This window comes from Panicum virgatum, chromosome 9K (genome assembly GCF_016808335.1).
Source record: "Panicum virgatum strain AP13 chromosome 9K, P.virgatum_v5, whole genome shotgun sequence".
Lineage (NCBI taxonomy): Eukaryota > Viridiplantae > Streptophyta > Magnoliopsida > Poales > Poaceae > Panicum > Panicum virgatum.
This window is the reverse complement of record NC_053144.1, coordinates 68,459,307-68,471,031: the sequence shown is the minus strand read 5'-3', so window position 1 is coordinate 68,471,031 and position 11,725 is coordinate 68,459,307. Positions and strand designations below refer to the sequence as shown.

The following is an 11,725-nucleotide window of genomic DNA, read 5'->3' as shown; positions in this document are numbered from 1 at the left end:
GCCCCTCGGTACATTGGACCGTACCAAATCCTAAAGAAAGTCGGAGCAGTAGCGTATCGTCTGGAGCTAATGGAAGAAATGTCGGATATCCACCCAGTGTTTCATGTCTCGCAATTAAGAAGGTGTTTAAGGGTACCCGAGGCAGAGCACATGACAGTAGAAATAATAGATCTACATCCAGACCTGCGGTACCAGGAAATACCGGTCAAGATTCTAGACACAGTCACCAGGAGGAACAGAAACTCCGAAGTATGGATATGCAGAGTGCAGTGGAGCAGACACGGAATAGAAGAAGCTACGTGGGAACGCGAAGACGCTTTAAAGAAGGAATTTCCCCACCTGTTTAGGAGCCAGCCGAATCTCGAGGACGAGATTCATTTTAAGTGGGGTAGGTTTGTAACATCCCGAAATCCACCAAAATAATTCACGCGATAAAATGGTTTAAAAAGTTTTTCGTCGTTGGGCTCGAACCTTTTTCCCGCCCGATCTCCCGATCCCCGAAAGACCCGACCCCGACATCCGAATCCATCACTCTGTTCACCCTTGACCCGTGCACGCACCCGACCGAGCACGCGTGATCGGCGCTGCGAATGGCCGACCGCGCGCCGCGGATCCGACGCGAATCTCCCTCCCTCTCTCTTCTTTCTCTCTCTCCCCTCCCTTTTCTTTTTTTCTCTTTCCCATTTTCCTTTCTCCTTTTCTTTTCTTTTCTTTCCTCTCTCTTCCCCTCTTCCTCTGCCGCGCGGCCCGACCGCGCCACCCTCCCCGCCCCGGCCCGCTCTGCCACGCTCCCGAGCGCCGCACGACCCGGCGTTCCTCCCCCTCGCCCCTGCCCCGCAGCTGCTCGGCCGCGCGCACGCCGCCCGGCCCGGCCCCGACCTCGCCCCCTCGCTGCAGAGCCGCGTGCCGCCGACCCCACGCACGCACGCGCGCGTGGTACGCGCCCGCCGGCCCCGAACGCCGCTCGCCCCCGCCTGCCTACCCCGCGCGCCACCCCGGCCGCTCCCTGCTCCCACCCGCGCACGCCCGCGTGTTCCACCCCGGCCTCCCCTCCCTGGCCGAGCAACGCGCCACGCCAAGGTAGGCCGCGCCCGCGCTCGGACGCGCGAGCTCGCCGCGCCACGGTGCGCCGAGCCGCGGCACCGGCCCGCCTGCACGCACGCACACCGGCCTGCCCGCGCACACGCACACCACCACCGTTGACGCCCGCACAGCACCGCCTGCACTAGGTCGCCGCCTGCCCGACGCATCACGTCCAGCCTCGACGCACGCACCGTCGCTCGGCGCACGCACAGCGCCGCCTGCGCCGGTCGCCAGAGGCGTCGCGTCACCAGCACTTGCTTCGCCGACCGCACCACCGCCGCCGTTGACGCACAGCGCCGAGCCCCCCCCACCGCCATTAAAGCCGGCCGCAGGGCCGCCAGGCCGTCGCCACCGCATTCCCACCTCCACCGCCTTGGTCGCCTATAAATAGGGCCGAGGGGCACCCCCCCGAGCTCCACAGCCCCCACTCCGAGCTTCACAACCCCGTGCCGCCTCTCGCCGAGCTCCCTAACGCCGCCACCGGAGTAGCCTAGCGCCGCCGCCGCCCGCTCTCGACGACCCACCGCCTCGCTCCACCTCGGGCCGAGCCAGGTGGGGGAATCAAACCGCCGCCTCACCCTCTCCCTTTCCCCTCTACCCCGGACCACCCCCGAGCCCTGGGGCCGCCGGATTTGGCGCCGCCGACGAGCGCCGGCTCCCTCCCCTGTTTCCTAGCGCGGGGGAGGAAGGGGACATGGCATTTCTCCCATAACCCCCTAGCCCTTTCTCTATTTACTCAAAAGTCCTTCCACCTTTTAACATGTTTGCAATTAAAACCCTTCTCTTTAATGTATTTCGAAATAAACCCTCCTCCAATATAAACATAATTACAAATAAACCCCTGACTCTTTTAGAATGACCCAAATAATTCCTGGAAATTACAAACCAAGCCCATGCCTTCTCAAACATAATTACAAATAGGTCCCTGGACCATTGTTTAATCCCTAAACCTTTGATTAACCTATCATTTCATGCGCCAAACGACCTCGGATCAATCTAAAACTTTACCACGCCTCTCATAACATAGTTTTGACCATGCCATTAGGAATCCACCCAAAAATATTACTCCAAACTCTATATCTTAACTATTCCCGATTCGAGCTCAGCGATAGATCTTCATTTTCTGTACATTGATTGTGTGCTTGTTTGTGTGCGTTGTAGACCACGGAGTGAACGAAGGAGAGCCCGTCAACGAGCAGTACTGTGAACAGGTGAACGAGGACCCGTTCCGCGACCCCGAGCCTGAAGGACAGGACCTCCCCGAAGGCTACGAAGACGGCAAGTTCAATCCCATCCTTTGATGCATGATTCTGTCCTAGTTTTCATCAACACAATCCAATAGCCTGCTTTATAAAATTGCATATCTTTTGCTTGCATGAAAACATGGTTGGATAGCCACTCCTTGATTTGTGATGACCATTCCTTGAGCACCTAGATTAATGTCTGATTTTGCTTGGATGTTAATCGATATTAGTACGCTTAGGAAAATGTGTGCGTATGTGGGATGGGATAAATGTGGTGTTTTTTTTGTAAAGAAAGTTTAGACGGGATGGATGGCATTTCTACGGATTTGCCATTTGGTGTGCTCGTGCCAATGTGGCAGAGCAAGGAAGGGAGGTATCCATCTTGTCACTACTAAGGACCGAGTTGGTGTTACATCTCACCTAACTCCACTATCGTGCAAACCACTCGACCGTTGAATGGGCAACGGCTTAGCATAAACCCCACTAGTTGATGTGACAGCCATCAGGAGGGCTGAGAGCAACGGGTGACCAAGGAAAAGGGATTTGTTCAGTGTGACTTATACCCCGGTCGTACCTCAGAGATAGGTCGATGACCCCTTGGTGAATCCCGTGATGGCGAATCAGGTCTAGCTAAGGTGGGTAATGGCTATGTCGGGATCTACACCGACACTTCGGTGCTCGTGTTGTGGTACCCGCTTGTGGGTAAAGTTGCACACCTCTGCAGAGTTAAGAATCTATTCGAATAGTCCATGCCCACGGTACTGGGCGAGTTACGGTGTGGTCGCACTACTAGTGTTTACCTTGGGTTGGGCTAGCGTGAGTTGTTTTAGAATTATGTCCGGCAGTTGTGTCGTGTGCTACGACGGACGGGGAGTCCGGTAGCAGTTTAAAACTTGAACTCCGTGTTACTCAATACAAAACTGGTTTCTGAAATGTTTTCTGCTAAATAAACCCCTGCATAAAATTTAGCTTTCTGTAAACTAAACAATAACCTTACCCTTGATTTACCTGTGCATATTATCCTGATATAACCCCCTCCGTGGGTGTGGTTGAACTTGCTGAGTACGTTTGTACTCACCCCATTCTTACTTTTAACAGAGGAAGACCCAGAGTTCGTACTAGACGACGCCGAGTAGGGTTATCGTTCTACACCCAACCTTGCCTGTGGAACCGGCCCTGTTCGGGATGTTTTCGCTGACGCAGTACTCTGAGCCCGAGCTAGACCCCATGTGGGTTGCGGTCTGGTGTTATGTCGTAGCTTGGTTATTTTTTATTATCATCTGTATCGAGTGTCCTCCTCGGAGGTTTGTATGGTAATGAACCATCTGATGTAATAAATGTGGCATCAGCCTCCTGGGACTGATGTTTGAATCACATTTAAGTTCTCTCTTATGAGGGGACGCTTCAGACAGCAGCCGCTGGTGAAACCCGCTCTCCTGCTCCTCGGCGCAGGGGCGTGCGGCGAAGGGCGCTGGTCGGTGGGGACGCGCGGCGGAGGGCGCTCATGGGAGGAGCCGCGGAGGCCGCCGGCCGCGCCGCCGGGGAGTCGCGGGGGCTTCCTCGCGTGCCGGCGTGGACGCCCGCGGGGGCTTCCGCGTGCACCGTCCGCGCCGGCGGGGGAGAAGCTGCAGGGGCAAGCCGCGCCGGCAATGGAGGTCCAGCGGCCGTTGGCCGCGCCGAAGGGGAGCAGCGGGAGGGAAGGGCGCGAGAAGAGTGGCTGGCGGGAGAGGAGAGGGAGGGCGCAGGACCGCGGTCCCGCGCAGGAGGAGTATGGCGAGTGCGATTCGCGATGTAAAGATAGCTATCGTGGAAAGTGGGATACTGACTAGGATACCGAGACGAGCAAGATAGAGAGACTCTTGGATCTAGTTTTCATCTTATTTTTGCTACTTTTACCGATTCAACTCATTTTATAGAGACTGTTGGAGTTGCTCTTAATGCTGCTGGCAACTCATTCTCGTGCCATTAACTATTATGGAGTAGGAGGCGGGCGATCTGCCGATCTGGATCTCCATCCAGTGACATTGTTGTATGCATCCGTACCAAGTAGTGACACTACGGTATGTACTGGGGTTTTGTCTAGTTTAGCTTCAGCTTTACTTGCTTTATTCAAATTAAGGCCCCCTTTGGTATAGCTCCGCCAGCTTTAGCTTCGTATATTGTAGTAATAATGTATAGTACTGTAGCACGAAGCTGAAACACTCCTAGGTGGAGCGGTGCCAAAGGAGCCCTAAGATACCGAGTGTGAAGCCGTTTGATAAATGGGAGCTAAAATATACTAGAAACCAAATAAAGCTAGTATTGTTGGTTTCGCCGGTTTTAGCTTCACTAGCGAATCCTTTTTGGCATAAGCTATGCCAAACGACGTCTAGCTGTACAGTCTAGGGCTGCTGATTTCGAATCCTGAAGGCTTAAGAGATCTCTAGAGAGAGACGATTTTGAGCGCACACTAGTACAGTACATTACCCTGTTTGCTCTGATTGAGTGATTGTTTCTCAAATCAAACGAAAAGGAAAAGAATGAAAAAAGCAAAGCAGAACATAAGTAGGGAGACCAACGCTGGGCAAGAGGACCAAGCAGCTCCTGCGAAGCAGCGCTCGCTGTCTATGGAAGAGGTAAAAGCCAGACAGTTTCGTGGTATCGCAAGGCAACGGAGGCGGTTAATTATTAGCGGGCCCGGGGTGGAAGCGAAAGCGGAAGAGGGATCCCTGATCCCTGATCCTGATCTGCCCCGGCGGTGAATCACATGCCGGCCTGCCTTCCTGTCGACACTGCGGCGCGCGTGAGGGAGGGAGCGGGAATATCTGCTGCCCCGTCCGGCGGCTTGGGCACGGCCTTGTTTGTTTCGTTGAGATTCTAGAACACAAAAGCATAGAGGATTAAATGAAATTTATTTATAAAATTTCTTTACGAATTGGTATAATTTTTCATAATGAATCTAACGATGATAATTAATAAACAATTGACTACAATGATACTACAGTAATCATTCTCTAATCGCGCAGTCAAATATTTTATTAAATTCGTCAGGATTTCTAGCACAGAAATTTTGAAGTTGGTTTTGTAGACTACTTTTATTTGATATCTCTAATTAGCATTAAAGTTCTTTCTAGACCCTTTGCTCGGCTCGGCTCGGCTCGGCTCTGCTAGTGTGCTGCTTGTGTTGCTGCTGCCTTGGCAATGGCAACGGAGGGAATATCTCCGAATTAAATGATCTCCCCCGATTTGGATTTGCAGCTGGGCTCCCGCGCGTCAGCTCAGATGCACGCCCGCTCCCAGCACCACGAGAACCAGATGGTCCAGGCTGCTGGCCTTGGCTGGCTGGGCCGGCCCCCCTCCGGCTGCTGCTCTGGATCTTGCCCAGCCTGGCTCTCCTGTGTCCTCGTCCTCCCATCTTGCTGCCGAGCTCCTTTTGTTCTGTTTTGCCCCATCCAATTTTTTTTAAAACTTCAATTATTATTATTATTTTACGGGGCTGTTCCTAATTAAGTATCCCCAATTAGTGAGTTCCACTAGCTGGCATCCAACCATCTTCGATCGTGGGCTGCCAGACAGATGCCCGTTTTTTCCCCTTTTCTTTTCCTCTCTGATCAGATGCTTACAAGGCGTTGCGGCTTTTTTGTGTCGCTGTCCCGGCTCGAGATACGCATCGCTTCTTTGTGTCCTTGTCTGTCAATGTGGGCGGGCTGGGATCTCACCTAATCCCGACCCTTCAACACAAGTGAACAAGGCCAACACAGGTCTAAGACCACCACCAAGTGCCCCGAACGAAATCGCTCATGTGGACGTACACAAGCAAGCATGACGATCCCAGCGGCGCCTCGGCACGTGTTTACAATTGGTGGCACGTGTAGCATTTGCCTCTCAAGTAGAAGTAGGCATGCCGCCATGCCGTTCCCGATCCGAACGTTTTCTTTAGGCGTTACTACTCCTGGCTAGCGGCTACCCCCCCGGATCGCCGCTGATTTGGAGTTGCGTTGGAAGATCAGGCGGGCGGGCCTCGCCGCCTGAATGATGGAGATCTCCCCCCACTGGTTCTAGTCTTCCGTGCCGAGCTGCCGCTTGTGGAGTGCTGGCGACAACTGACCCCGGAATGGCGGAGGGAAGCCTCGTCTCACCTCGTCATGGTGGTGGTCCGAATAAAAATGGTCCCGGGCTTCGTGTGTGGCTCGCGGCGCTCGATCATCTCCATGGTTGATAAAAACTGACAAAAGTCGTGGTGATTCGTTGCGGTAATCTAGTGATTGGAGTTTCTGGATGCCAGTCGGAGCTCGGAACTGAAAGCCAAGGTCGAGCGAGACTTTGGAGTTTGGAGGTTCGAGCGTCGTGCAAGCACCGAGACGTCGTGCTCATACGCCACCGCGACGTCACCGTAGTGTTTGCTGGGTCTTTTTTGGCCGAGCGCGTCGGTGGATACACGTCTCCTCCTAGTGGTGATCGGGACTACCAATTAGGCACCTATCCTTACATTCTGCAGCGCGATTCGTGTTCGTGCTCGGTGCTCTTCTGATTCGAGGCTCCAAGCTCCAGCTGCATCTATCTGTGTGGCGTACTGCTCGTCCTTTGCGCGCAGAACATGTTGACAGCTTGACATCATGCATGACATGTGTTTGTGCTTTTCTTCCGTGCTGTAAACAGGGTGTCATGTTCAGAAAGAAAACGAGAGAAGTTTCTGCCGAGAGTGTACTGACCTGGCCTTTGTAGGTCGCGACTCGCGAACCATTATCTCAGTGGATTTTCTTTTGTCTCCTTGATGACAATAATTCCTCTAAAAATTAAATCGAAGTATTCGTCTAGTTTAAGTCAAAAGCGGGATTTCAGGGTTTACACAGGCTCATTCGGTTCTGGGCTCGGTTTTTTTCCTGATTCCGGGTATCCTGGCTTTCATTTGCGTGCAGAACATGTTGCCATGTTCAGGAAGGGAACGGAAGAATTGTCCGGCCTGAACTTTTTGTAGGTTACTAGTAATTGTTATCTTCGCGGCTTTGTGTCCTGAGGGAGAACAATTTCTATAAATATTAAGTCAACATATTCGTCTAGTTTAAGTCAAAGGCAGGAAATTCGGGTTTACATACGTAGGCTCATCAGAGACCCGTTGTTCAAAGCAGTTATTATTCTGTTCGGTCGGCTGAGTATGATGTTTGTTGGGATGTTAGTTTGGTAGATGTCCAGGCAGGGAGCATAAACAGAATGTAAATGACAATAGAAATGGACGATAAATACTCTAGTAAATAATTAGAAAATTCAACTCCGCACATGGTGGAGGAGAGAGGCTATTTATGCCCTCAGCCTCGGCTATGCTATCTCCAAATTATCCTTCTCCAACTCATTTACAGCTCACTAACAGGCGGTTTCGTTATAAAATTACAAGGTGAGAGGTGCACAAATCCGACTTTCTCACGCATTCACATTTTACAGGCATGCATGACCCTCACGAAGGTCCTAGTATCCTTCGTCTGGGTCCGGACCAACGCTCGATATCCTTCGGGCTTCAAGGTCCTTCACATGTCTTTGTCCCTAAGCTTGTGCTCCTGAGTGATCAATCATCACCTTCGTGTCCGAAGGTGGCCTTCCTGGTCCCCCGTGCCATGGTAGACGCCCCGGACCGTCGACTCCGAAGGTGGCCCTCTTGTCCTTTGTGCCCTGGTAGACGCCTCCGAACCTTCGGGCGTATTTGTTATCCAGCGACGGAAAGTTGCAGAAAGGTCAGGAGATGTTTTTGAGGCTGGGATTAACTTCCGGATGCATTCTCGAAGGTCCAATCTCTAACAATGTTGATTTGCTGTGAGAGAAAAATACGTAGAATAGAGCGTACACTTCAAAAATATGGATTACAGGCTCTGCATCGCTTCAGCAGTGGGGTGGGGCCCTTAACTTGCAGAGTATCGTGTTACTGTTTCAGTACTGATTATCTTGGAATATTGTGCCTTCTCAAAAGCATGATGAAAATGGACGGAGCCGAATGGCACGCAGCAGGACGCAGCATGAACAACAAATCGCAAGATGAAGGATAGGTTCCGCGTTCGATGGGCCCGACTGCTGTTGCATATTCCTAACCAGTTTGCTGCAATTGGAAGCCCAGGAAAGGCCCCATAATTTTCTCTCCGGTCCATGGGCTAATGGGCCAGGTGGCGTGTAAACAGCACAATCGGAGGAGGAGATCCGCAAAATCCTGAAGAAGCCCGTGGCGCGCGCGGGCACACAACGAACTCCTCCAGACGGTAGGTGCACCTGCTCCATTCAAACTCATACAACTTTATTGTTCCAGCAATCGGACGGGCACGACTACTGGACTAGTACTAGCGCTACAACTGAACTGACTCTACTAGGGCTCGGCGGCGGCCGTCTCGTTCTCGCGCGACATCTCCTCGAGCGACTTCCCCTTGGGCTCCGGCACCAGGAACGTGAGCACGAACCCCGCGGAGCAGCACCCGGCCAGCACGAACAGCGACTTTTGCACGCCGATGCCCGGCGGGTACCCGCGCGCCGTCTTGGCCGGGTCCGGGCTCTGCGCCAGGTACAGGAACCCGAACGAGCCGATGATGGCGCCCACCTTCCCCGCCGCCGCCGAGATGCCGTGGCACGTGGCGCGGAGCCGCGCCGGGTAGATCTCCGCCGGCACGATGAAGGTGGTCGCGTTGGGCCCGAAGTTGGCGAAGAAGAAGGTGAAGGCGTACATGACGACGAACCCCGTCTGGTTGCCCGGCGCCGTCCAGTGCTCATACGGGAACGCCAGGCCCAGCATGAAGGCCGTCATCATGAGGAAGCCCGCGAGCTGGATCCCGAACCGCCCCACCACGTCGATGAGGGCCACCGTGAACCAGTACCCCGGCACCGTGCCGCACAGCGCGATCAGCGTCTGCGCGCGCGCGATGTGGAACAGCTCGTCCAGCGCGCTCATCGTCCGCGCCGCCGGGATCCACCCGATCGCGCTGAAGATGTCCTTCTGGAACAGGTTCTGCGAGTAGTAGGCGATGTCCAGGAGCAGCCACGTCGACGCCGTGCCCACCAGGTGGGCGCCGTGCCGCCGCGCGAACTCCCACGAGAAGAGCCCGAACGGCCGGCTGCACTTGGGGCACCCCGCCGGCGCCGCCACCTCGGCCTGCTCCTTGGCGATCTCCACCCGGAGCACCCTGGACATGTCCGCCGCGGCGCGCTCCGCGTTCCTGGCCACCAGCGCCGTGTACCGCGCCGTCTCCGGCATCTTCATCCGCCAGTAGAAGGTGAGCGCCGCGGGAGCCGCGCCCAGCATGAGGATGATGCGCCACACCAGGTCCGCCTGCGCCGGGGTGGACGCCGCGGGGTCCGCGGTGTACGGGGGCGCCGGGAACCGGCTCCGGAAGACGGAGGCGACGCCGATCGCGACCGCGCCGCCGGCCAGGATGCCGAAGCCCTGCATCGCGAACACGGCGGCGATGAAGGCGCCCCGCGTCCGCTTGTTGGCGTACTCGGACATGATGGTGGCGGACAGCGGGTAGTCGCCGCCGATGCCGAAGCCGAGCCAGAAGCGGAAGAAGCAGAGCGTGGCCATGACGCCCGCCGGCGAGTGGCCGAACGAGAGCCCCGACGCGACGGAGCAGACGATCATGAGCAGCAGCGTGATGCCGTAGACGCTCTTCCGGCCGACCCTGTCGCCTAGCCACCCGAAGAAGAGCTGGCCGGACAGCGTGCCGACGAAGGCCACGCCGTTGACGGCCGCGGAGACGTGCGGCGGCAGGGTGCCGGGGTTGGGCGAGCCGTCGACGGTGTAGTAGACGCGGCCGATGAGCTTGGTGACGAGGGAGATGCAGAAGAGGTCGTAGGCGTCGGTGAAGAAGCCCATGCCGGCGACGACGATGGCCGTGAAGTGGTACCACTGCGTCTTGGCGCCGTCCAGCGCCGAGAGCACGTGCACGTTGCTCTGCCCGCCCGCCATTGCCCGATCGCTCTGGCGATGCGCCTCGTCAATTATATTGTAAATCTCTCCAAATTAAAACAGGGCGGCTGACGCAGGAACTGATCGAGGGGCGCACTGCCGCCAATGCAATGTATGTATAGCGAGGAAGAGGTGAGAATATTCTTGGCGCCGGATCCTTCATTCCTTGGCGCCCAACTTCTCAGGCCGCAAATTCTCCCAACTCAGCAGCTTCCTTCCTGGTTCCATGCAAAGGTTTGACGGTTCCATCGTTGTTCTGTTATCCTGGTTCCATGCAAAGATCTTGACCCTCTCGACAGATGAAGATTCGGGAGGGCTACGCGAGCCGTGCAGGCCTGTACGTCTAGCATGAACAGAATTTTTTTTTTTTTTGAGGGGGTCTAGCATGAACAGCTTAGTAGACTGGGCCCAAGTATTTCCATGTTAGGCCGATGCATCCCAATTAGCAGCTGGGCTAGGAAAGCTTAGCAGGTCTGGGCCGATGCGTTCCAAGCCCAGCAAGGCTGCTGACACCTGCCCAGCCTTTGACTTCTTCTCCTCCAAGCTAAGTAGCTAACGCCGGTCCAACGCGGCAGCGGACGGTACGGCGACGACAAATCTGCCGTGCTTCCTTGCTCCTCCTCCCCGGAGTAAAAATCCGGAAACCACCCGAGGCGAGGAGCCGCACAGCCCAATCCCCCACCCTCCAGGCTCCAGCCGAGGCGAGGCCTCCGTCCAGCGATCCCATGGCGTCGGCGCCCGCCGCCCCCGCCAACTCCTCCGCCTCGTACCGGTGCGCGGCGTGCGGCGCGGACCTGAACCTGTCGGCGGCGCACCTGTACCCGGCGGGCGTCTTCTTCGAGGCCGGGAACAAGGGCACGCTGTCCTTCGCGTGGGTGGACGAGTCGCGCCTCCGGTTCGCGGCCGAGGACCGGATCCGCCCCTTCTTCGAGACCCGCAACTACTGGGGCATCCACCGCAAGCGCACGCGCATCAGCTGCGACGCCTGCGGCCGCCTCCTCGGCCACGTCTACGACGACGGCCCGCCGATCATGCAGGGCCACGGCCAGTTCGGGATGGGGCCCAGCCAGGTCATCCCGCGCCGCCCCAGGTACCGGATCAAGACCAAGGCCGTCGCCGCCGCTGCCGCCGCCGCCGCCGCGTATGGCAAGTGAAGCGAGCCTGCTGCCGCGTATGGCTTCGATTCTGGTCGCCGTGCCGTATCGTGGTGCGATTTTATTCTTCCTGTAAATTAGTACTAGTAGCATCCTGTAGATTGATGGTGGTTTCACCTTTGGTTTGGTTGCAATAAATTTCGCCACTGTATTCCTTTGAGGTACACATGCAAATGGATTCTCAAATTTGATGCGCTTCGATGAAAACAAATTGCAAAGAATACACGTAAAACTGTGAAACGATTCAATCTAGTATTGTGAGATTAGGGAGTGATTTGCTTGGGATTGGTGTGGTCGGTATTTCAAGTAACGACCACGGGCCACCCATG

At 55.6% G+C, this 11,725-nt stretch overlaps 2 protein-coding genes across 2 annotated transcripts; one reads left to right on the top strand and one right to left on the bottom strand.

The window, feature by feature from the left end:
* Positions 1 to 8,551: 8,551 nt before the first annotated feature.
* Positions 8,552 to 10,360, bottom strand: LOC120647388 (probable inorganic phosphate transporter 1-7). The gene has a single exon (XM_039924166.1). The coding sequence runs from the start codon at positions 10,240 to 10,242 to the stop codon at positions 8,653 to 8,655; it is 1,590 nt and encodes a 529-aa protein (XP_039780100.1). The 5' UTR covers positions 10,243 to 10,360; the 3' UTR covers positions 8,552 to 8,652.
* Positions 10,361 to 10,802: 442 nt separating this feature from the next.
* On the top strand, positions 10,803 to 11,593 carry LOC120647387 (uncharacterized protein At4g08330, chloroplastic-like). Its single transcript, XM_039924165.1, has one exon. The coding sequence runs from the start codon at positions 10,968 to 10,970 to the stop codon at positions 11,394 to 11,396; it is 429 nt and encodes a 142-aa protein (XP_039780099.1). The 5' UTR covers positions 10,803 to 10,967; the 3' UTR covers positions 11,397 to 11,593.
* The last annotated feature ends 132 nt before the right edge of the window (positions 11,594 to 11,725 follow it).